The sequence below is a fragment of the Atractosteus spatula genome, chromosome 4 (assembly GCF_055471065.1).
Source record: "Atractosteus spatula isolate fAtrSpa1 chromosome 4, fAtrSpa1.hap1, whole genome shotgun sequence".
NCBI lineage: Eukaryota > Metazoa > Chordata > Actinopteri > Semionotiformes > Lepisosteidae > Atractosteus > Atractosteus spatula.
This window is the reverse complement of record NC_142709.1, coordinates 35951763-35978867: the sequence shown is the minus strand read 5'-3', so window position 1 is coordinate 35978867 and position 27105 is coordinate 35951763. Positions and strand designations below refer to the sequence as shown.

The following is a 27105-nucleotide window of genomic DNA, read 5'->3' as shown; positions in this document are numbered from 1 at the left end:
TCAACCATCACCCTACTGCGGCCTGGTGTCCTGCCGGGCACCGAGGCAGCCGGACCCCCAGGATGGGAAACCACCAGCCTGTGCCTGAGGACGGTGACAGGGCAGTACGCAGAGGTCCTCAGCAAGCGGGTACTCACCGTATAGTTTGGGGCTGCGAGGGTGTAACACCCCTTCTACCTTGCCCCAGTCTGTGAGGACTGTATCCTGGGGTTGGACTGGTTGCAGCAGGTGGTTGGTTGCCTTCACTTGGGCCAGTGAGAGTTGGTGGGGCAGGGGGAATGAATCAGTCTCACTGTGGGAGGGGCGGGAGGTGTCCGGGGGGCGTGGGTTGACCGGAGCAGGAAGCGGAGGCGGCAGCGGCGGGCATCGACTGGGCCTGTCGGAGCCGCTGGTGTTGGGGCGAGCGTGCCAGACTCCCGGGATGCCCGGCCGGGTGGTTGACGGGGTGGCCGCTGGGGGGGAATGCGGGATGAGCTCAACGGTGAGATAAGCTCGCCCCTCACCCCAAGTCCGTGAAGGCACTCTCTGCACTGTGGGAGGCCTTGGAGGTGAGGGACGGGGTGCTGCAGCGGTCAGCTCCGGCACGCTCTCCCCGACACCCGCGTCTCCGACAGGCCCCAGCGACGCTCCCCGCTGCTGCCTCCGCTTCCCGCTCCGGTCAGCCCGCGCACCCCGGACACCTCCTGTCCTGCCCGCTGCGAGACTGATTCGTTCCCCCTGCCCCACCAACTCTCGCAGACCCAAGTCAAGGCAACCACCCACCTGCTGCAACCAGTCCAACCCCAGGATACAGTCCTTGCGGACTGGGGCGAGGTAGAAGGGGTGTTTCACCCTCGCAGCCCCAAACTGCACGGTGAGCGCCCGCTTGCCGAGGACCTCTGCGTACTGCCCCGTCACCGTCCTCAGGTGCAGGCTGGTGGTTTCCCATCCTGGGGGTCCGGCAGGAAACCAAGCCGCAGCAGGGTGATGGTCGAACCGGTGTCGACGAGGGCCTGGCAGGGTCTGCCCTCGATGAGGCAGGGAAGAAATAAGCCCCAGCTGTGGCCAACTCTTCCCACGGCAGCAGACGGGATGAAGTGGCCCCGGGGCTCCAGCGCCCGGCACTCCCGGGCGATGTGCCCCTTCTCCCCACAGCAGTGGCAGATGACCCGCCGTCGTCGCTCCCCCGGCGTCGCCGCGCTGGCCATCTCCTCCTCCCCATCTGATTCCCCGTGTGCCCCTCCGTTGTTGCCCACCGGTCTCTCGAATACGGCATTAGCCTTCTCCAAGGGGACCGGCGCGGCCAGCATCACATGGCGCTGTACCTCAGTCAGCGCCAGGGACCGGAGGAACGCCTGAAGCACTATCTCCTGGTGGGCCTCCTCCGGAAGAGTAGGGTAACCCTGGCGGGCTAAGTAGGTCACGTCTGCGGCGACCGGACCCAGTATTTCTTCTCCGTCACCACCCGCCAGCAGCACTCCTGCGCCCAGACGAGAGAGAGACACAAGACAAGCCCGCCAAGAGCGTGGGCCCGAGAGAGAGAGAAACGCCAAGGGGTGCGGAACCAGGGAACTATTTACATGGAAAATGGGCGATCTCCCCAGACTGTACGCCCGTTTCACTGTTACCTGGATACCTCTTGGGGGATATCCTCTATATCCTCTTGGGGGATATTCTAACTACAAGTGATTATAAGACGATCTGTCAAAGTGCAATGAAAAAAAAAAAGTTGCTGGACAGTATGCTTCTCAAAGCGCTTTACAGGATAACAACAACAATAACAACAACAATTTACAAGTTCTGGGAGGAAAAATATGATCAATATTAATAATAATAATAATAAACTTTATTCTATATAGCGCCTTTAAAGGTGGCTTCTCAAAGCGCTTTACAGGATAACAACTGATGAAACAACAGTGGCTGGGGGTTGAAAATACCTGTGAAACCGGTTTGTTTACAAACAATGTAGACGCAGAGACTCAGATAGTAGCAATAGCAAAAAAGCAATATTACGGACACTCAATTGACTTTTAAAAAAAAAACTTTTTGTTGACAGCTTGACACAAGTTTATCAGTGAAAAGACCACAGGCATTTTTCCTCCCCAGTACATTCTCAGAGTAGAATAGAATTTATTATTAGCACAATTTATTACAGTGCTAAATTTAATATTATTGATTACTGATAATTTATGCTAACACCTAACTTTCTTAACGCGAGAAGTACTACTGTAAGTACTTACTGTACTGTACTTAAGTACTACTGTAAGTAGTACTACTGTAAACAAAAAAAAGAGGTTTTGGAGGGGGGGATATTCTGACAACAAGTGATTATAAGACGATCTGTCAAAGTGCAATGAAATACAATATGCTGGACAGTATGCTTCTCAAAGCGCTTTACAGGATAACAACAATTTACAAGTTCTGGGAGGAAATATATGATCAATATTAATAATAATAATAAACTATTATTCTCAAAGCGCTTTACAGGATAACAGCTAATGAAACAACAGTGGCTGGGGGTTGAAAATACCTGTGAAACCGTTTTTTTTACAACCAGTGCAGACGCAGAGACTCAGATAGTAGCAATAGCAATTAGCAATAGCAAAATAGCAATATTATGGACACTCAATTGACTTTTTTTTAAAACTTTTTTTTGACACCTGGTACAGCACCCCACCACGCCCGCGCGCCAGCACTATATTATCACGTACTGGTAGAATGTGTTCATTGTCTTCCAATGAAAGACGGGTTCCTTTCGCCGAAGTTGGGAGACATTAGAAGCTAGCCACACCCGGACTGTTACACCAACGCATTAGCAAGTTAAAGCAATTCCATTGAGGAGCCAGGTGCAATAATTGTTTAGTTGCTTGATTTTCTGATCTGGAAGGCCATTTGGCTGCAGCGAATGTGAATTCTGTCCGGCATTGCCGGATTGTGAAAAAATAAAAGTATTTTAATCAAGATGGGGGTAAGGGAGTCGTCTCTATGACACTCTCCCTTATAAAATTAACGTGAAACAAAACAAAAACTAAAAATAAGATACAATCTACAGACATTCACAACATAGACATATCTTAAAACATTTACATATATTGTTAAATTACTGTAAATATATACTTTAAGTTACTGAAACAGCCAGTTAATAAAATTGTTGCAATTCTGTTCTTGTTTGGAGGTGGGGATATTCTGACAACAACTGATTTAAAGACAATCTGTCAAAGTGCAATGAAATACAATATTACGCTGGGTAAACGTTCCGAGGTCAAATTCTTCTGTGACGACGGCACTGAAAATTTTTGGCGCGCCCTCTCTTTAAAGCCCTGGCCAAATACGAAGACAGTACGCACAGTTATAATTCAAACTGAATTAAAAACTACACATCCCAGTTACCACGATGGTGCTTGTGATCATTGCGTTTAACCAATGAAAGAGGGCGAAAAATCATTCACATGACTTTGGGGCTGAGTTTAGAAAGCTTAACCTATCAGCAACAAAGCGAAATCTACACGATAGGCTACCTCAAACTGTCAGTTACACAACTGTGTATGTCGCTTAAGCCACTCCTATTTGGCATTTTAGTTATGGAGGCGGAAAGACGCCCCCCTTCTCCCTCTGGTTGCCTGACTTGTTGCCATCTTTAACCGTTCTGTGTCCGAATCGCAGTAGGTAGAGACACATACAAAAAAAAGTTCATTCCAGCTACAATACATATATATTTTTGTGGTAAGAGGGAGCAAAACATCAGTATTTAGTGCTAGTAATTAGTGTACGATTTATAGTTGAAATCTGAGCCTAAATATAAAGTTAAAATCTCGACAATCAAAGCAATGTAGGAAATGCACACAGAAATACACAGAAAATAAATCCGTTCTGACATCTCAAATCAGTTTCGATCAAGGTCTCCAAAATGACCAAGAAAAAGAGCATTTTCAGAGAGCAATTACACTGTGTTTATGTAGAATAAGTGATTAGATTTATGAGCAATCTAATTTCTTAATCGTTTAAAACAGTGAAATGTCAGCTGCAAAAGATCGCACCAGAGACAGCACCATCTCTGCCTTTCAGACGTTCAGAAAAGGGTGAATGAAGTCATGTCAAGTACAGTAATTCGGTGATCAATAATAACAGTTGTAGGCCAAGAAACAAAAAATAGTGAAAACTTAAGCTTTTTAAGGCTAAAATTAAATTCAGTCTACAAATTAAGGCAAATGAAAATTTAGGACGTTAAAGTGCTAGAGGTGTAAAAAATACAAAAATGCACATGAGCAAAAAGTTTTAGAAATGGAGCAGGTGTTACTTTAAAATAAGCAAACAGAAAAAAAGCCATGATTATACAGTACATAGTGCAGAAGAGGGATGCAGGAACACTTGCTTAGATATACAAAAAAAATCACAGAAAGGTGTATGTTACAAAAGAACATGCAAACATGAAATAGAGTGAGAAATCAGAAAATTAGCACTTATAAAAAACAGCAATTCTGTCAGAGAGCCTTAAATAAATAGCAAACATGGTTTCTCAGTTGGGCATTCACGTAGATGCCAGATGAAAGGATATATTTTGTTAAAGCAAATCAGTTTTTCACAACACATAAAAGACATTTTTCCAAGAAAGTTTAGCCTTTGTCACTAATGAAACCACTAAAGACATAAATATAGAAATCTAAAGATTTTTTTATTCAATGTTGGTAGCAGGATGAACTCTCAGGTTGAGCTAAGTGTATATTTTGTTGAAGAGTTGCTGCAAGATGTTAACAGTGAAAACAGGTATTTAGAAATGAGTAATTTCAAGAAGAAAATTTTCAGAATAATTATAAATCTAGCAGGATAAAGAAAGCACAGCAAATAGGCAGTTAGATTAATCAGATTAGTATGAAAAGCCATTTAGCAAAGAGGGTGTGAGAAGAGGGACAAACTAGCATACTTTAGATCTTTTTTCTAAACCAGGGAAAATCCGATCATGTTTCTCTTTAACAATAATAAAAAAAACTTTATTTTATACATCACCTTTAAAAGTGGCATCTCAAAGCAATACAGTAGATGTAAAAACAGTTATAAGGACCACAGATTACAAAGTAAATACATATAGGAAAGACAAGCGGTTAGAAGTGCTACCAAAATTAGAAAATGAAGCAGATACAGACACTAAGTCTTCTGAAAAGAAAGGTTTTGAAGTTAGATTTAAATGCACTCAGGGTAGGTGACTGATATCACTGGGGATACAAACCCCAAGCTCTGGGGTGCAGCTAGAGAAGGTCCTGTCACCCACAGAATGTAGATGTTCTTGAGGACAGCTAGAAGACCAGAGTCAGACAGACAAAGGTGGGAAGTAGACAGATAATAAGCCAGATACTGTAGGTACTGAATGAGGATGAGGATTTTGAAGTTGACTCGAAACCTGATAGAAAGCCAGTGCAAGGACTTGAAGACAGGCGTAATGCATCCCAATCAGGATTCTGGCTGTTTCTGAACATTCTGAACATATTGGAGATTGCTCAGTGTGAATTTAATTTCCCCAGTGAACAGGATGTGCATTTATTAATTCTAGAAAAAAAAGCCTTTCTTGATTTCTCTAGTTCCCTTTAAAAGAAACTATTATTCCACAATGCTGAGTATTACATGGCCAGTATTTACATATGATATTTGTGATTTAAAGAAATTAACGCAAGCAGCTTTTGGGGATTTAAGTGTTGGCTGAGTTATTGCAGGATATAAGACTAGATGTTGTTAGGAAAAAGATAATTTGGGGAAAATTAAGGAATACACTGATAACAAGAACACTTCCTAATGGTGTTAGGCATACTTTTGACGAAGATGATGAAGTTAACAGAGTGTATGTTTACATAGATACTGAAATGAGGATTGTATTTTAGATTTTGTGTATTTGCTAGAACTGTGTGTTGGATGCACATGAATTGAAGGAATAGGCAAACATAGCTGATGCTGATCCACAGAGCCAGCATCTTAAGATGTTTATATTTAGAGCCAATTTGTTTAAATAACTAACTAGGTATGGATACTGATGTGCAAGAGAGGTGGAAAGGCTGTTTCAGCACTATAAAATAATTTATCCTTAGTGAGATGCTGCCATCTCATAGTGGGTTTCTAACACTGTGTATAGTTCCATCCACACAGTGCCTTTACTTCCATCCGTTTTCCAATCTCTTTATCCAGTACAGAGGATTTGGAGCCTATCCCATTAAGCAACGGATGCAAGGCAGAATACACCCTGGACATAGCGCCAGTCCATAACAGGACAGACAGACACAAACACACACACACACCAGGGCCAGTTTTCCCATAAACCAATTAACCTACCAGTATGTTTTGGAGTGCGAGAGGGAATCATATCACACATATGGAGAAAAACCATGGAACCCAGAGAGAACATGCAAACTCCACACACACAGGATGGCAGAAATTGAACCTAGGGCCCCAGTGCTGCAAGATAGCAATGCTAACCACTCTGCCACCATTACAAATGGAAGGATATCTTAGCTTTCTTTCTAGTTCAGAGGTTTGCATTCATAATTTAATTTTGAAAGCCACTGAGACATCTGGTACTACTGTTGTATTTATGAAAAATAAACAAAATAAAAAACATACTAACAACTGTGCCATCCTATTCCTTAGTTAATACATTTTATTTTTATAAACAGTTAACATTGTTAGCAAAATATTTTGAATTATATTTTACCCTATTTTTTCATTAATTTTGTATTTAACTTATTTAATGATAGTCGGATTTAAAGTATATTTGAACAATGAAAATATTTTTACAAGATGCGGGAAAAGTGCAACAATTTATTACACTGCTAAATTTAATATTATTGATTACTAATAGTTTATGCTAACACCTAACTTTCCTTATTAGATGTATTTAAAACAATGACCTAAGTGTAACAACATTCAGAAATACAATCGAGAATAGTTTTGTGGTGTTTGTATAGATGAAACGTTTCTTAAATGTATAACAAAATTAAACACCTGAAGAAGGCTCCCAAAATGTTGTTTTCTTTCTTCTTTTTTCAGCATGGAATAAACCTATTACTTGTTCCTTAACTAAATGAAAGACGACTAAAATCCGTAATCTTTCCACTTGTAATGTCATTAGAAAGTACAAGAAGTTCCTGCTTTGTCTAAGGATGGTATCAAAAAGTAGTCCAAGTGGTGAGAAAGCTGTGCTTAATGATAATTAAGGGATTTAGAAGTCAAAGAAAATGATTTATGTTTACGTTGTTTAATTTTAAACACTAAGTTATGAATGCAAATGCAACTGGTGCCATTCACACTCCACGCTATAGAACAGCCATTGTGCTATACTGAGCTCCGAGCTTCCTCCCTCTCTCGGTGCCGCCTCCACCTCTGACGGAGCACAGTGGGCGGTACGCTATTTTCAGAGCCTCTGATTGGGGAAAAAAAAACCTGCTGATCAGTTTCAGACAACAGGAAGAGGAAAGAATGGGATTTTTTCTATTCGAAACGTGTGTCGTTCTTTATGAAATCCGTGTATTTTAAACATTTAATTAAGAAGTAAAAACATTACAGCGGACACAAAGATTCTGAGCTGAGCTGAATGGGAGGAAGAAAAATCACCCATTTTTCGCGAATAAAAAGTGGTTATTAACTCTCGAAACCTGTTTTTATAGGTTTTAAAGTCATGCAATGTCTAAGCCGGAACACATCATTATATCTCATTTTTGATTTCTTTAAAAAAAATTACAAATCGTTTGGACAGCCTAACAGTATTGTTGTTATTGTTGTTTTTATCCTGTAAAGCGCTTTGAGAAGCCACCTTTAAAGGCGCTATATAAAATAAAGTTTATTATTAATTTGCTGGACAGAGAGGTGAACATTACTATGCAGAAGACAGATAACGATTTACGTTGCCTTGCCAGATTGTGAATCAATAAAGACATTTAATTAAACACGGGTTTGCGATTTAAATGGAAATGGGGGTGACGGGAACTCTTAATCTAAATAAAAATAAAATAAATAAAACAGGTTTCGATAGTTAATAACCACTTTTTATGCGCGAAACACGGGTGATTTTTCTTCCTCCCGACCAGCTTAGAAATCTGTGCATGCTATAAGGTTTTTACTTCTTAATTAAACGTTTAAAATACAAGTTTCGAATAGAAAAAATCATCTTCTGTTGTCTTCCTGGTATGTAGAACAGATCAGCAGGTCTTTTTTCCCCAATCAGAGGGGTGTCAGATGGTGTCAGCCAATCACCATTCTGAAGCTGTACCATAATCTCTGGTATAGGCACACCCCAGAATTTTGACTTTTTACTGTGTGATAAATTTTAAAGACTACCTCTTAGCGTAGATAAGAAAGCGTAGATAAAAAACTTGGATTCTCATGTATCTGATACACGTATCTTTTTCTCTGCAGTCTTTGTTGTGCACTTGAGGATCCTTGTGATATTTTGAGCTCTGGTTGAATGATGTGTCGCAGTTTAAATCATTTTTGTTGTTAGAAATTATGAAACGCTCTGTTAAAAGCAAGGGAGTTTTTATGTCTGTTATAGTAAAAGAAAATGTCTGTCAAACTAGGTATTGGACAGTTTGTCAGTGCTTGTACAATCGATGGAAATGTTCAAATAAATGTGCTAAAGAAATAAACAAAAAAAGTCATTTATTCCTTTATCATATTGGCTAGTTAATGTCCTCTCTTTGCTAGTTACTTGTGGCTGTGACTACAGTATATTCTCAGGCGGAGGAACGTAAACAGCTTAATTTTAGTGTTAAATAAATGTTTTAAATTAAAATTAATTCTATACAGCAATCACATATTTGGGGACCGTTTCATAAAACTTTGATGCTTAAAATGTTTATTGTAGAAATTGTAGACTGGTTTGTATTCTTTCTTTAAACTACTAAGATCAGCCATATACAGTACAGTTTACATACAGTAATATGTTTATATTCCTAAATTAATATCGTTTATGACCTTAAAACGTGCACAGTAAAGACATGATTAAATCTTTCCACGACCGACCAACGCACCACGAGTGCCCCTGTCGGTCATTTTGGCCAGCCAATCACGTACCGCGGTGTGACGCATTATGAATCGTGATGACGTAGCCAAATGCCTGCGGTACGTGTTTGTGCCGTGCACTTTGAATGGCTGCATCTGTATGCAATTATGTGTGTGGCGTAATGGCTTAAGTGTGTGCCTTGCATGCCTGAGATCGGGCGTTCGAGCCCAGCTGTCACCATGGGATTTCTTTCAACAAATAAACATTTCTTTGAAAAACTAAAATAGCAAATATAATGGACACTATATTGACATTTTTGATATTTCTAAATATCACAACATGTTCGAAGCTAAGTGATTTATTAATAACAACCAATAATTTCAAACTTCCACTGCTGTCATTATTACTGATCATAAATATTATCAACACTATATTGAATATGTATATTAATATAATTACATCGTTATTCATTTCTTCAGATATGCAATTCCATGTATTCCCTATTAATCAAATTCTAAAAAGTATGCGTTTTTTTTCCTGCGATAACGAGTGTAAGTATTTGCAGAAAAGGTTAAAACATTATAACTTTTTACATAGTAACTTAATATAGTCAGAAGGAGCACGTAAAACCTTTTCCAAAATAACCGAATAACCAAATGTATGTAACCGAATGAAAGACTTTGATGCTTAAAATGTTTAGGAAGAAGATGGAATACTGGTGTGTATTTTTTATTTAAACTACCAATACCAGCCATATAAAGTTTACATAATATGTTTATGTTCCTAAATTAATATCATTTATGAGCAATCTCTGGGAAACCATTATAGGCATGGTGAATCAGAGATTCTCTAAACTTACTTTGTATGACTGGAAACGAATACGCGACTGGGTCAATGAAATGCTGTGGTGTTACTTTTTGTCATTGAAAAAATAAAGTATTTTCGTGTCGCAACACTTAAACTGATGCAGATGGTTACAAAGAAAGTGGACCACAGTAGCTTACAGCCTGTCCAAAGTCATTCATTATTAATACTATAAGTAATATCTTCCGTAAAGACTTTGATGCATAAAATATTTATGCATAATTAAATTTTTTATGATGAAAATGGAAGGTTGTGTACTTTTGTCCAACTGAACAATCTTGCTTTTATAAAATATACCAACTTTTAAATGTTTAATTATTAACATGCTGTAATACACAGTTTAAAATTATTAAAATTCTAAAAAGTATACAACTTAAATTCTTAATTGGAAAAAGACTGTCCCTCAGCAGTGACTGGGATTCCGAACCGAGCGTTTTCTGGCGACAGCTCAAATGCTGTACATGAGATGTTAAACTTTATTAGCTCCACCTGGCGGTTTTACAAGGTGCTTCCAGATACCACAATCATAATCTAATTTGCATGTGGTATGAAGAAAGATATAAATGTGAAGAAGGGGTTAACTGATTCCTTTCTGCACAAGGACTGGACTTCTTGTGACACAAGACATTCCAGGCTTAGAGTTATGGCAGGAAAGGGGGATAACTGATAAGTTTCCAGATGCCAGCTAAAGACCCACCCCCAACGAAGGAAACCTAAAACTAACTATTAAGAGTGGTCAGGGTCTGGGAACTGTCCGAACACCGTGACCTCTTCTCCCCATTACCATGGAAACGAACTATGTCAGAAGCAGCTGAAATGAAACATGAAGTTTTGTACCTGTATTTCGAACAATACTTCAGTCTTATTGTTCCTTGCATGCAATAAAACTCATCTGTTTAAACTTCATCCTGGGATCCAGAACTTATTTGTCTGTTACAACAGGTATAATGCGGTATTATGCACCACACCTACCCTGTTTTAACACAGCGTACTTCAAGCATTTTGAATGGCTGGATCTGTATTTAGCCACCACTACCATCTACTGTATGTACAACCCACTAATGTACAGTATATGTGAAATATATTTTTCACAATTTAATTTTAAAATTAAATGTATCCTGATAATTTGTTGCTGAAATGTGCGTTATGACTCAATAAGAGTGATCAGTATACAATTTAAATTCTAGAATTGAAGAAGATTGTCCCTCAGCAGTGACCATGATTCGAAACCAGACGTTTTTTGATGACAGCCCAAATGCTTCTACACGCCACATTAAGCTTCACTGCTCCACCTGGCAGTTTTACAAAGTAGTGCAGTCCAACAGCTGAATATTTTTAAAAATGTGCAGTACCCCGCAGTGCATGCGCTGTAATATACTGCTTTATCTGCCATGAATTATGAATGGCTGGATCTGTACATTTGTAGATTTACACAGTTTAGGATTAACAGAGTAGGACTAGCTACAAATTAAACAGATAAAACAGTAAAAACAGTAGGAGAGGCCATTATCAACTATTACATATATTTTTGCAGACTGCCTTCATCTAAATGCAATTATCTACATTAATATTAATATTTCCAAATAGCAGGCAGTAGCTACTAGTTCACTTGGCCTGCTAGGGCGTATGGGCTAACATCAATCAGAGGGAAGCCGGATATAGAAACAGGCTTTAATCACCTACAGACACTGTTTTAGCTTAGCAGCTCCAATTGCAACTCCACTGGGTTTCCTGTGTCTACGTCTGGAATCTCTGTGTGGCATGGCTGTGGTGACGTCCTTGGCTGTGGTGACTGGTCTCGCCCAGTGCTAGTGCTTCACTGTTAGTTATCTGTTGTCACCAGTGCATGCACAGAAGGAATTCACAGAGACCCGTTTTTTTTTTCTAAATAATGTTTTCCTTTTTTTTATTCTGGCCTTCTTTTTGTTACTAATTGTAAAAAGAAAATATACACATAAAAACCTCAACTGTGATTCTGTTTAAGGGCATCTTTAAATTCCCTTACTGTTTGGATGTCAAATGGCCAGATATAACTAGTTTTAGCTCAATTCCTGGGGTGCTATCCTTATGGAGTTTGCATGATCTCCAAGCATTTCCGTGGGTTTTCTCTGGGTGCACCTATAGTACAAAGACATACTGGTGGGGTAATTGGCTTATGGAAATATCGTTCCTGATGTGAGCGTCTCTGTGACTTACAAAAGACTAGCATCCAGGATGTACCCAGCTTTGCACCATTGCAACAGACCTGGTCTGGATAAAGCAGTTAGAAAATGGATGGATTGGTAGATGTATAATTATAAAAATGTTCCACTTTAAATACAGTATAGAGGATAATCTCTGCAAAATGTGTTTGTTTAACAAATAACAATATTTTTAAATATGACTAAAATATGTATTTGTGATACGGTGGCGTTTCCAATTTTTTTTGCAAGTTATTATTAATTGCGTAGGTCAACTTAGTACATAGTACAGTAACAAAACATACAGTACAGTATTTAACTCTTGTGGTTACATTAAGATACTGGAAACTATTTACTCTTTAATTTCCTTTTTTACACATAGAAAACATTGGTATTCAAATGCAAAATATCCACCCCCTACAACTCTGCACAGACTGAGATAGCAAATAGTAGGCACTGACAACCTCTCTAGTAATTAAACGTATATTATCTATTTGAGTATAACTAACTATAAACTTTATTATTTAGACAATCACTTGATTACCCAAAACAGAAAGGATTATATTTCAGGAATGAAAAAAGCTAGAAAGAGTTCTGCTCGTCTTCCATCCAAGACCAGACTACGTACTGTAGTAGTTTCAGTTACACTTTAGTGCTCAGTGCCATAGTTTAAGTACTTAAGCTTGCAGCTATTTTATGTTATGTAGTCCCATACTATAGCTTTTAGCTTACTTTCCTTCTAGACAGTGTAGACACTAATTTAATTATCCCTCATCTTATCTCCCTTCCCTCGTGTTAGCTCTCTCTTAGTATGGCCTGGAAACAGTGGGACAAAGCAAACTCTGGGGATGCTGCCCTTGTGCAGTGTGTACACTCTTTCCCTCTGGGTAGCCTAAAGTTAGTTACGTTTGTCTAGTCTGAACCGCCCTGCTCCCTGGCATGTGCACAATCTTCCAATAGGATGTGTTAACTAGTTACTGCAATTCTAAATATGGTTTACAGTGGAGATCAGCAAACTGGGCCTCAAGCCAACAGATTCTGAACTTGGTACACAACCAGATGACAGTATTCACAGATGAAGTATCCCTGGATGTCTCCATCAAGTAAGGCAATCAATCTGTAAACCACATATAACAATGAAAAACTTTTCAATTGGTTAAAATCCATACTTATTGTATGTGCAATATCAATGAGAGCCCCACAAGAAATAATGTCTTAATGCTGGTCTAAGTTTCTGACTATGAATTAAGCTTAATAAGCACTTTCTGAGAGTCAGTGAGAAAAGCTGAAAAGATGCTTTCTAAAATTCAACCTGACTCACGGAAACCAATTCAAATTGGAGAGAAAATGACGAGTCTTACCTCCAGCAAGTGCAGCTCCTGTACACAGTTGTGCAGCAGCTCCAAGGCTCTCTGGGTTACCTCCCAGGGGCGCTGCAGGAATATGAGCAGAGTACACTGCCGGGAAAACAGATAACTACGTAGGTCCAACAAGCTGGCCTGGCTACGCTGTATGAGATCTCTCTTCTCCATGTCAATAGGCTTCCGTAGGACTAGTCCATTCCAGTTCTGTACAGGCTGGCAGAATGATCCTAGCCAATTTGCACCATCTGGTGGGGAACAGAACACATAACAATACAGTGTCATCCAGGACTGACCCCATGCCACAGTCAAGGGCCTATTGTATCATCCACAATAGATTGCTGCCTACCAGAGTCAGAGTGGATATTTAACCAAAGCAATATCTACTAAACTATATCTATATTTTAAACTGACATGAAAAAGTACCCCCAAAAACCTTGTAGCCCAGAAACCTTGAAAGAAAAATCAAACTTGGTCAACATACTATAAGACAAAAAACAACACAGAAATAAAAACAGAAAGGGATAGCTACACAATAAAAGAAACTGCCTTCCTTTGCCTAGGTGTATATCTATCATTACAATCAGTCATTCTGTCCATTACGAGCCTTCTTCCAACATGTTATGTCATTTGTATAAACCTATCAACTGCTACAGTATAAAAGATGTCTAAAGGGACTCCTTACCTCCAGCCCCAAAATTCACAACATATTGAGTGAAAAGGGCATCCAATTCATCATACTGAACCAGAGCATCTTCAAACTGCTGCAGCATTTCAAAAACAAAGGCCAACTCCTCCTACACAGGAAAATATCAGAAAAATAACCCCATTACATCCACTTAATGGTTACAATGCTTGGGAACTACAGGAGACTCTTGATAACATTCTGTGCTAGATGAACTGAGAGTATTAAATACTCAATATATCACATGAAATCACATCTCAAGCCCTTATGAACTTAATTAAAATAAGGAGAAAGGGATAACAAAATATAATAAACAATGATTATATTTTCCCAAAAAAACTTTGTTCTAACTTTGTTCTTTATAGGGTAAGTACTCAATTGGAGGATTAATTTTATTCTAACACTAAGACATTAAGGCCATGTTCAATTAGAAACAACTTATTGTTCAGGTAAACCAATACAAGAGTACAGCATTTTAGCTACCACATAACCAAATACATTTATTGAAACTCAAAATACTTGAATGTTACAAAAAAGCTCACAGTAAGTCATAAGAAAAATTAACAATCAGCAAACAATGGCAACAAACAAGAGTGCTGCAGCTACAACCTGAACCATGAAATATTCACAGAAGCTCCAGCCTGGCTCGGTGCGTTTCTCACGCAGGGTTCTCATGTCATCCTCAAATTTGCCCAGATTTTTGGTAAAGGACATGAGGAGAAGGGTCCGGAGTTTGGTGAGAAATGCACTCCAAGATTCCTGTGAGCGTGAGGAGTCTTTCAGGGGATCTGACAGTACCACACACCTTCACCAAAAATTAAAATAACCATTAGACAGCAAAAAAACTCCATATGAAACTGGGAACATTTTGAAGATTCTTCCTGACTATAAAATGGAATCTGGCAGACTTTGCTATTGTAAGTAAACATTCTTAATTCAGGAGGATCATGCCAAGAAATCTAGATCTACAAATACATGAAAAAAGAAACTGATAAGGTTCACCTATCTATTTTGTTACCACTTCATCTAATTCAAGGCTGCAGGGGAGCTGAAGTCTATCCCAGCAAGCATTGAGTGCAAGACAGGATATACAAGTCCATCTCAGGACAGACACAGGCACAAATGCAGACACGCAAACACTCACACCAGGGCAATTTTCCCAGAAGCCAATTAACCTACCAGTATGTCTTTGGATGGTGGAAGGAAACTGCAGTACCCAGCGAAAACCCATGCAAACATAGGGAAAACATACAAACTGTACGCAGATAGCACCCCAGATCAAGAATTGAGCCCAGAGTCCTAGCCCTGTGAGGCACAAATGCTGTCCAACACACCACCATGCTGCTAATAAGTGTAAGTAACATATTGCATGCAAATATAAAAATGTACACTATAAAATCAAGTTTAAGGAATTTAAGATGTAAAAAAGAAAACACTGTAGCGGCAATGCTTGTTAATAAGACAGAATCAAGTGTTGCTGTGCTTTCCCAAATGAGGCCCCATCTCTCTCTTCATCTCTGTGGTGCAGCCACAGAGAAACTTTTCATGCAGGCTGATTTAAGGTTTCCTTTGATAAGGGACAGCTCCCAAATGGGGATGCACTTAGCTAAGCCTGGCTATCATGATCAATGGTCATCCATTGGCGCCTATCTGTTTAGGGAGTGCCAGATGGACATCTGGACTGCATTCCTAAGTGTCAGGAGTAAGTGACTCATATCTCACCTTGATCAACCAATCAGGGACTGTTAGGGCCGAGTAACCCACGTGGGTCTCTGATGTCCATGAAACTTTCAGCCAATGAACGAGCTGAAGTTCCTCCAGGTAAATACAGGCAACACAGAGAGCCTGAGGAGACTATTCTAAAGAGAATTCTAAAGGAGACTAATTCTAAGGAGAATTCCAAAAGGAGAATTCCAGGGGTGCGAGACAATTCCAGGGCAGGACGGCCCAGGAGCAGAAAGGCTCCCAAGGGCAGGACATTCTCGCAGCGCGCCTCCTGACCATCCTGAAACTCAGCCCAGATAACCACAGAACGGCCAGTGTGTATGAGTGCCGGAACTTTCCTTTGTTCTAAGAGTCGAGAGCAGAGGTTGCCAGAGAGTAACCAAAAGATCCACCCGAGGATAGCATCAACAGCAAGCCTCGTGAACAGGTCGGAACTGTGGACAGCTGAATCAGTATTCAGAACTAGCGCTTCATCAGGAACGAACCGGTCCTCTTCCTGACTTGCTGGGACCCACAGTCATCTTTTCTCCTGTGCACAAACTTCGCTAGTTAAAGCCAACACTAACTAGCCGGTCTTCAGAGAGCATCAGCAGCGCACCGTCGCAAGCAGCACAGCACAGCCTGGCACGGAGCCAGAGAGCGCGGATTGGACAGCAACAAGCCTGCAACTGCTTCTTTGTGCCTGCAGGAGATCTGAATCCCCAGAGATTGGATGAGTATTCAACTTCACTGCATTACAGCTCGAGAATTCAATTGTTATCCCAACCAGTTGATATCAATTTAATTCCTAAGAGTTATGTACTTGTTTTGAGTATCTAATGTAGAAGTTGTAACCAAGTTCAATTATGAAACGGTCTAAATGAATGATATACCGAACATATTTCCTCTTGATATGTGTAACTCTTCGTAACTGACTGAATATATATCTTTTGTATTCTGATAACCCTCACGATAAGATCTGTTAGGTTTACATCATATTCTATGTATTAATAAATGTATCCTCGTGTATTAGTACCTGTGTGTGTGCGTTGTTTGAGTTATATCGCAAGGTTGGATTCTAAGGCCATTAAAAGAATCAATTTTGTGATTTACTGCTACAATTAATAATTGTCCCAGTAAATGCCCAAACCCCTACAGAACTGGTGCCTCGTGAGAGCACACTACATATTTGGCGTCCCTGGGTGGCCGTGGTAAGACTGAAATGAGTCAACCAAGCGGAATAATTCATATAAAACGCCACGGGTTTCATACACGATAATACAGTGTGCTGAAAGCCGAAAGAAAAAAAAAGTTCCCCTTGCTCTTTAAGCAGTGCTTGATTGTTTTGTGATCTTTTGCGATCTACCGGGTTGATTGCACACTTGATCTTGTGGTTTTCTGTGGTAAAACTGTGATTTCGTACTTAAAAGTAATACTCTTTAAGTTTAACGATGGTTGCTAAAAGGTCTGAATTCAAGTCACTATTAAGCACTCTCTCTAGCAGCAACAAGTCTGACCACGATCTCCGCCATATCCCCGTCAGCGGAGAGGCTAGAAGAATAAACCTCCATTCTCTGAGAGAGCTAGCGAAGGACATAGAGAGATTTGACCCCGCAGTGTCAGAGAATAATATCGAGAGTTATCTTCAGGACCTCAGGTATACCCTGCAGTACCTGCCAAACGCCACAGAACAGGAGAAAGTGTTTCTGGTCAGGAAAACTACCAGCAGAGCTGTACATGAGTGGATGCTAGGCAGATGAAAGAAGTCTGTAATAATTTTGAGGAGCTGTGTCAAGCACTTATCGAAGAATACAGTGCGTTTATTGACCCGGCTGCCACTATAGCCGCCGCCCTTAACATTAAGCACGAGAGAGCAGAGTCCCCTTGCGAATATTACGAGAGACTTAGACTAACTTATTTTGCAGGGGAAAATAATGAGGGTTGCGAAGGGAACACAAATTTCAAGGGTTTATTCATTGCAAATCTCCACCCGTCAGTCAGAAGGATGATCTTAATGCATACAGATGCACAGACCATGAAAATGACTGATATTAAGAGATTTGTGCAGAAAGCCTGGGAGTATGATGTCCAAAGTCGCTCTGAGCAAAAAGCTGCTAAAGCGACTGTATTCGCCGTCAGAGCCAGCAGGGTGAATCCCCTCCTGCTCGAAGGAGCACAAGCTCCTAAGCTGGCTATGCCCCATTCCAAAGCAGGTACACAGGACCACACCCAGCGTCCTAAGTGCTATGAGAACACCGGGGGAGGGAAAGGGCTAGATAAAGCTGAACAAAAGGATTCAGTAGCCGCCCGCCTGGCCAGGCTTGAACAAGCTTTATTAGGACAGGGACAACCACTCCCCAAGGCTGCCGGAAGCGTGAATGAGCTGATACTCTCCACTGGAGGAGGCGGAGACCCGCCCCCTCTCCGTCCCTCAGTCTATCTGATTGAGCAGAAGGGTTCCTGCCTGGATGAGGTCAGCCGCTCCCATGCGAGTGCTGACTCCACCCCTGAAGTCACGAAGCAGGCAGTAAAACAGAGAGGAAAAGCAGGAAGCTTTTACCTCAAGGCTGCCATGGGTGATGTCTTACACAGTGAGACACTGATTGACACTGAGGTTGAAAGGTGTTTGATGTCACACGGCAAGCTCAAACGGGTTGAAAAAGAAAAGGGCATGCGACTCAGAGTGGAACCTTTGGTGGATCACCAGAAAGGCAAAGTGTGGAAAAAGGTCAAGGCTCCTAAGCCTTCTGTACAGAAGGAAAGGGGGGCCAAGAGGCAGACTGTGCTCACACAGTGCCCACCGAACACAGAAGCCCATGCGGAGATTCCTTCTGTTCCCTCTGGACAAGAAATAAAAATATTTTCTTGTTCCCCGGATATACAGGGTAGCCGTGTCCTGGCCGAGGTCCCAACAGCCTCCCTGACACAGGAGCGGTGCTCCAAGCAGCCGCCTGATCCACTGGGTAAAGCACACCCCTTTTACATCCCTAAAGAGGAGCAGATCTCCCCACCTGGTGATGAAAAGGAGCTTTCCCTGTGCACCCTGGCACCCAAGAGGGGTCAGGACCACCACCCCGCAGTGGTGGAACGGATCCAGATGGCAGGAGAGCAGGTTGGTGATGTAGCCCTCACCCTTAGCCCTGAGAGGTCCTCTATTAGTGAGGATCTGCTTGAGCAGCTGTCACAGGGCCACCGCCAGGAGCCCCTGGTGCAACATTCACAGGTTAGACAGGAGGTCCAGCTGGACGCTGAGACTACTGCGCTGTGGACACAGCTGATCCCAGATGCTGATTTCCTCTGCTGTGACCCAGGGAACCTGCAGTCAGGTAACATTATTTCTCACAACTACCAGGTAGTGAGTGAGATTGACCTGATTGTTCCTGCCTCAACGGCAGGGTTGCCAACACACCCAGTCCAACAGAAGGGACAGGGAATGAAAGCCGAGCCGGTTTTCTTACAGCCACCAGCTCAGTCTGTCAGTCTGAGTCTGACCAACAGTGGTTCAGCCAGACTGGAGCTGGATGGTCAAGCCACCCGCCTGCCAGTGCAGGACATCGCAAAGAGGGATGTCAGAATCCCTGCCTGCACTGACATGGGCCTGGTGAGTGATAGCGAGTTCAAAGACTGTGAACTAGCTATCCCAGTGCTGGGGCAGCTCCCTGAACCCCTAGCGAGGGAAGGGGGGAGCGAGCAGGTATCCTACACCCACACCCAGCAAACGATTGTAAATATGCCGATAGAGGGATTCCTCAATCAGGAGGGGTGCAGGGTGGACCTGAACAGTGAGAATGGGGTAACAATCCCAGATCACTCAGGTGCTCCAGATGACCACTCAGCTGAGGGTCAGGAATGCTCCACCGCTGCACCGCCCCCTGCAGGGTTCCTAGAGCACAGGCATGAACAAATCGAAAAAGCAGATGCCCTGGAAATGGAGGAGCATCAACAGCTGCGTCAGATCTCCCCAGATTTCCAGGATGTTGTTGCCGAGGATGCCACACGGTATACTGAGAAAGACACCATGTAAATGCTGCGCCAGCTTAGAAAGGCGACAGTCACTCAGAAGGAGATGACTGGGATCAGCCACCCTAAAAGACTTTTGGGAGGACTGATTGCTGCCGCCACTGTTGTGCGTTTGCTATTTCTGGTAGGTTTGTGTGCTACTGGCACTCTCACCCTGACTGCCCCAAGAAGGCAGGTGTCAGAGATGCCAGAGGGTAGTGACAGACTGTATCAACAGCAGCAAAAGTTGGAAAGCTTAGGGAAAACCCTACAGGCAACTTCCTATGCAACAGGGTTAAATCAACCAGTGGACATGATTGTCAGTGTTAAACAGTGGGTTTATGCTTGTGTGCAACAGGCCAGAATGTTGACACAAGACCTGTTAAGGGAGCTTAGTGCCACTGTAGCCAGTCTAGCCATGGCACAAATCCCAACCCACTTGATTCCACTCTTCTCAGTAGAGGAGTATGTGACATTAACCCTATCGCTCATAGCTCACCCAGAAGGCGATCCAAGATTGAATTCGGTTCCAAATCTTGAGATGGGTATGGCTACCAAAGCTATCCATTGGCTGTGTCTAAACGATCCACCAATGAAGGGTGTAAAACTGCTAACGAGCAGAGGGAGGTTAATGAACCCCATGAAGAGCAGGTGGGAAGTAAATGGCTGGTCAGCACACCAAATTTAACTGTCACTATGACTTGTGACAGGCATGATACAGCTACCACAATGCAGCTACCTAATCAAACAGTTTCCTGCAAGTTCCCGAGGAGGCCATAGTACAGCATGGTAACTTAACACTGTACGGTCTGGAACCAGACAACATAAGACCAAACTGGAGGTCATGGATGCCTTCAGGTGCCACACTATTGAATTGGATAGAAATCCAAGAAACAGTAAGCCCTGAAGAGGTACAGGTAGTTAGTTTGCTTTAATGGAACAAACCTCCAAACATCCTGGCAGGTGCCCAACACAGGTGTTGTGGTTCATCAGGGGGGCTGGGAACAGGAACCGGTGTTATTGTAACACTGCTGCTGGGTAGCTGGATTATGACTGGCGATGTACTCCGAATGCTGTACTCTTACATCAAGATGTACTCCAGGTAGCATGAATGAGTTAAAGGTAGCATGTCAAAAGAAAGGAAGTGACTTATCCCCAAATATCTGCCTACTACAGAGGTATCAGATACTGACAGTGAAACTCCTGATGTGTAATTCCTAGACTGAGATGATGTCTCCTACCTTGTTTATACATACTCCAGATGTTGTTCATAATGTTTGCATCCAATGCTGGTTCCTGTATGAATTCTCGAGGAGTAATGTGGACATTTAAGGTTAATGTTCTAATGACAAGGGACATCACTTAACTCTGTTTTGTTTTGAAGGCAACAACACCTCAGGACCTCGTGACCTTCAAAAAGGGGGGATATGTAGCAGCAATGCTTGTTAATAAGACAGAATCAAGTGTTGCTGTGCTTTCCCAAATGAGGCCCCATCTCTCTCTTCATCTCTGTGGTGCAGCCACAGAGAAACTATTCATGCAGGCTGATTTAAGGTTTCCTTTGATAAGGGACAGCTCCCAAATGGGGATGCACTTAGCTAAGCCTGGCTATCATGATCAATGGTCATCCATTGGCGCCTATCTGTCTTGGGAGTGCCAGATGGACATCTGGACTGCATTCCTAAGTGTCAGGAGTAAGTGACTCATATCTCACCTTGATCAACCAATCAGGGACTGTTAGGGCCGAGTAACCCACGTGGGTTTCTGATGTCCATGAAACTTTCAGCCAATGAACGAGCTGAAGTTCCTCCAGGTAAATACAGGCAACAAAGAGAGCCTGAGGAGACTATTCTAAAGAGAATTCTAAAGGAGACTAATTCTAAGGAGAATTCCAAAAGGAGAATTCCAGGGGTGCGAGACAATTCCAGGGCAGGATGGCCCAGGAGCAGAAAGGCTCCCAAGGGCAGGACATTCTCGCAGCGCGCCTCCTGACCATCCTGAGACTCAGCCCGGACAACCACGGAACGGCCAGTGTGTCTGAGTGCCAGAACTTTCCTTTGTTCTAAGAGTCGAGAGCAGAGGTTGCCAGAGAGTAACCAAAAGATCCACCCGAGGTTAGCATCAACAGCAAGCCTCGTGAACAGGTCGGAACTGTGGATAGCTGAATCACTATTCAGAACTAGCGCTTCAACAGGAACGAACCGGTCCTCTTCCTGACTTGCTGGGACCCACAGTCATCTTTTCTCCTGTGCACAAACTTCGCTAGTTTAAGCCAACACTAACTAGCCGGTCTTCAGAGAGCATCAGCAGCGCACCATCGCAAGCAGCACAGCACAGCCTGGCACGGAGCCAGAGAGCGCGGATTGGACAGCAACAAGCCTGCAACTGCTTCTTTGTGCCTGCAGAAGATCTGAATCCCCAGAGATTGGATGAGTATTCAACTTCACTGCATTACAGCTCGAGAATTCAATTGTTATCCCAACCAGTTGATATCAATTTAATTCCTAAGAGTTATGTACTTGTTTTGAGTATCTAATGTAGAAGTTGTAACCAAGTTCAATTACGAAACGGTCTAAATGAATGATATACCGAACGTATGTCCTCTTGATATGTGTAACTCTACGTAACTGACTGAATATATATCTTTTGTATTCTGATAACCCTCACGATAAGATCTGTTAGGTTTACATTCATATTCTATGTATTAATAAATGTATCCTCGTGTATTAGTACCTGTGTGTGTGCGTTGTTTGAGTTATATCGCATGGCTGGATTCTAAGGCCATTAAAAGAATCAATTTTGTGATTTACTGCTACAATTAATAATTGTCCCAGTAAATGCCCAAACCCCTACAGAACTGGTGCCTCGTGAGAGCACACTACAACACAATTCTGAAAATGATTTAAAAGCAGTTAACCACAAATGTCAATGTTCTGGAGGGATTTAGAATTTACATATTAACAAAAGAGTTCTTTAAGACAACATAAGATATGTGTTTTAATTAGATTTTACTGAGAACCGAACCAAAACAAAAATGAGCACAAACACAGAATGCACTGCTTGAAGTAAAATTCAGACAAGGAAAGGCAGATTAAACTTGACTATAAAAAGTACCTGTCACTTTGTTTGTTGCAGAAATCATTCCTTATTTTATCAACAATGGATGTCCGGGGAAGGATGTTGGTCTTGTTCTTTTTTTTAGCATCGCTCTCCACCACCACAATCAGCCAGTCAGCTGTGTTGTACGTCTTGAGTGTGTTCTGCCATCGAACAATGTCATCTTTCACTGAGGCCTTGTATACCTCGGTGTCCTGGGAACCAGAATAACAAAGATTTATGGGCAGGATTATGATTACATTTTAGCTATGAGCCTCTAGGGCCAAAGGTGCTGTACATTTACAAGCTTTGACACTATTTTTTGGCACAATTTTACATTAACTTAAATGAACTATAATAGATTTTAAAATAGTTTTTAACTTTAATATGTATTGTGCAATTCCAGCAGTCCCTGCAGTCCCCGTTATAAGTTTCTCATCGATGAATAGAGAAATTGTGTGTAAAACTTCACTGCAGTTATATCATTTTTAAGGAATCAACAGCCTGCAATGTAGGTGGTTTGCGGATTATGTTATTCACAAATGAAAAATTATTGTGAGGAGCGAAATCTAACATTAAAAATTCTTCTTCTTGGTTGACACTGTTGAGTTGATTTTACATTTGTGTTTCCTCATCTAATGCCTGGGTCATGCAACAAAAAGAACCATATGTGGAGGCCTGTGCATCTTCAGACTTTTTTGAACATTTGACTTGATTCTATTTACTTTTCAAAAGTACCCAGAGGGTGTACAAAAGATTCAAAGACCTAGAAAAGGCTACTAATGACTGACAACATCAGTTATGTCACTGGAGTCTAAGGTAAATAAAGTTTCTAGTGAAGCAACCAATCTTATTACAAAACCTACTGATTTAGTTGGGAGGTCGAGATGTAATAACATCCAAATTATTAGAATTGCAGAGAATCTAGAGGGCCCACGTCCCACTGAATTTATTTCTCATTTTTTGTGGAGGTTTTCAGCACAACCCTGCTGGATAGGGCACACAGGTCTCTCCACCTCAAACTCTGTGAGGGGAAGAGGCCATGTAATCTCATATTATTTACAATATGGAGAAGTGAAGCACTTTTAGGAAAAGTACCCTGCTGTTCGTTATGGGCTGTTCTTCTCTGCTTCATTCAAGATTTCCAAAATATCTTTGAGAATCCCAATAATGACTTTTGATAACCAAAACATTCTTTGTGGATGCTGTCAAGACTGAGTTTGCTTACAAGATAAATGTGTATGTCACCTGCAATACAACCAAGAGATGAAATGTTCAGCTCTCTCTTTTTAATTTGCAATGGGATAATTTCATTGTGACTTTAAAATCTGAACAGGTGAACTGTACATTATTCCATGCTGTTTTTTAAGTACAATACCAGGCATGTAAACAGATCTCTTTATTTCTGCCTATGCATTGCTCTTATTTATAGGCGTGTTAACATTGTAGAATTTTTTTACTGTCTTTCCCCATTTAAAGCTTCATATATTGGTACGCATATTGAGGGCAATTAAATTTTAACATTGTAGTTTTGAGAAAATTTCTAAATTTGCATTATAAATATAGATTTGAAATAAAGTGTGAACATCTCAAACAATTTGGAACATGTATGGCCTTCTTACAAAAGACCTACTTTAATACCTCTAACTACTTTGAAGTTGGTTAGGGCAGTTTTTCTATTTCAATTTTCAGGCAAAGGCCCATGGGGAGCCTTTCTCGTGTACAAAAAAAAGACGTCTTTCATTGCATCTCAAATACTCGAACCATATGGTAGGAATATAATAGTTACAGGTTATCTTTTTAATGTTTATGTTTTAGTAATCATAGCAAATGTTTACACCCCTAATAGTGATGACAAAACTTTTATTTTTCAATTTGGATTCTCATAACTTAATTACTGGGAGGGGGCTTTAACTGCATCCTTTATCCTACATTGGACAATTCCTCCTCTAGGACAATCCCTATCTCTAATACTTCTTCAGCTATATAATCCTTTTCTAAATTTTATGCTATCTCTGACACTTGGCATTTCTTACACCATTTTGCAAGGCAGTTTTTCCTCCCAAACATACACTACCACGCCTCATTAATTTATTATTTTTTTAGATAGTTACTTTCCTCAGTTCATCCTTACAACTATGACAGCACATTAATTTCAGATTATACCGCTCTTATTGAGAAGATAAATCAATCAATTGAATGTTTCTCCAAGCAATTTAACAAAAGCAGTCCTTTTATACTTTTCTGTTATGTATCACACTTCCCTGTACTTATCACATTGGCAGCATTCCATGATCATGCCCATCTTCCTCTTCCCTACTTGCAAAAGATTTTTTAATACAATTGGTTACTAAGTTTCATAGCTTAGCTAAGCTATAGTATATTCCATACTAAGTTCCTATACAACACAGTACAGAATAACATCATAGCCTTTGTGTCCAGCATTCTTCCATTCCGGTTCAAATCAGTTCTGTCCATCCTAAAAAATACCACAGAATCAGCAGAAAAGGTATACAAGTACAAAGTTCAGAAAGACCCTCTCAACAATTTTATCTTATTCAGTACTTCCAAAATAGAAATATTTTTAGAGACATGTAGCACCCCAGACATTTCTACATTGCAAATTTGTAAGGCTTACCAATGGCTAAAATTTTATTTTTCCCATAGTAAGCAGAACCGCTCTCACTGAATTTCTGGAGAATGCCAATAAAAATATTTACAATAAAGTTAAAAGTACCACATTCTACTCTGGTGTCCAATATTTTAAAATGTAAAGTTACTGGTATAGTGCAACCACACCAGGAAGCAAAGACAAATATGATACAAGTGGTTTGGGAGGCAGCCATATGTCTAAAGGCAACAGCTGGAAACAAACTGTCACCTTCAGGATACAATGTGTTAAAGATGACCATTTAAAGTTTCCTGCATGTATGTGGTCTTCAGAGCTGGTTTGCAAAGAAAATGCATTTCCTGAGGGTGAACCACTAAAAGAAGTGACATGAATTTGATATACTAAATTTGAATGACAGTTGAAAGCAATTCGTAAGGTCAACTGAGCTTTTTTGACCGGTTCATCAACATTTTAATTAGTGCAAAAAGGTAAAATTCATCTTTCTATGATGAATTTCTACCCACTACGAAATTCTGAATTCCTTTTCAGAATGCCTGAGAATTTGTTTTTCACTTGGTGTTTTTGTGTTAGAATGTGTAAATAAAGTTAAAATAAATTCTGATTTAATGTGTCTTGATTTCAGGCTGTCGGGCCACAAAATGTGTTACTTTGGAAGGGGTGTACAAGCATCCTATAGGCACTGAAGTTATGTTTTAACTTCTGTTTTAGCTCAAGTTCACAATTCTTCTACCCTTGCCAGGTATAGTACATACACTTTGAAATTATACACCGCTTACATACATATATCTAAACTCTTTAAAATACTTCCTCATTTGAACACGACATGTGGCAGATGGGGGCAAGCCCATGCCATTTTTATATATAAGTTCTTGTTCTATGCTGGTTAATTTCTGGTCTTTCTCTCATCTTGAAATTGAACCCACTCCTTTTATTGCCATTTTTGGTGTGCCAACAATCTTCCACTATAAAAATCTCACAGGCTTTTGCAATGGATCTTAACCTCTTTAATTGGAAGCAAGCTGCCCCACCCATATTTGTTCAATGGATCAAATAGAAAACTGGATACACGTATAACAGTTGTACCATTAAGTTTTTTAAAGATTGGAAACAATTTCTGAACTACTGTGAGGCTCTCTTTTACATCCTGGACATTGGTAATTCAAATGAATCATTAAAGAACTGACCTTTTTTGGCTTCCTAGACAGCTTAATATAATTAATATTATGCTATGTTATATTTCTGTATCTATCTTTTGTTTTAGTTTTAGTTCTTCTTAGTGAGGGAAGAGGGAAGGGGAGTGAAAATTTTGTATTTCCTTTTACAGAAATCATTCTCAGTTGAAACACTAACAACAATTTACATTTTCTGTAACATTAAATTGTGTGTATGTGTGTTATTTTGTATATTTCTGTCAGTGTAAAAAATATTCTTCTTGTAGACAATGATGTTGCACCTAGATAATGAATCATTATGCTAACTTTGAATACATGAACAGCATATACAAAAAAATCTATAGTGAATGACTTTGCTGGTTCGACAAACCCACAATTTGAAAGGAAATGATGACACTATTTCTAATGATAGTTTTTATGGGTTATATATATATCTTAAATGAATATACCAAT

The 27105-nt window shown here is 40.8% G+C and overlaps 1 protein-coding gene across 2 annotated transcripts in view; it reads right to left on the bottom strand.

Annotated features, from left to right (window-relative positions):
- The window catches only part of trappc10 (trafficking protein particle complex subunit 10), a 98684-nt gene that overhangs the window by 61667 nt on the left and 9912 nt on the right, over positions 1-27105 (bottom strand). For both annotated transcript variants that reach the window (XM_088914353.1, XM_088914354.1), the window contains exons 4-7: positions 22867-23063; positions 14659-14854; positions 14050-14161; positions 13365-13612 (exon numbers count right to left, since the gene is read on the bottom strand). In XM_088914353.1, the coding sequence (XP_088770479.1) occupies positions 13365-13612; positions 14050-14161; positions 14659-14854; positions 22867-23063 (753 nt within the window). The remainder of the gene's footprint in view (positions 1-13364; positions 13613-14049; positions 14162-14658; positions 14855-22866; positions 23064-27105) is intronic.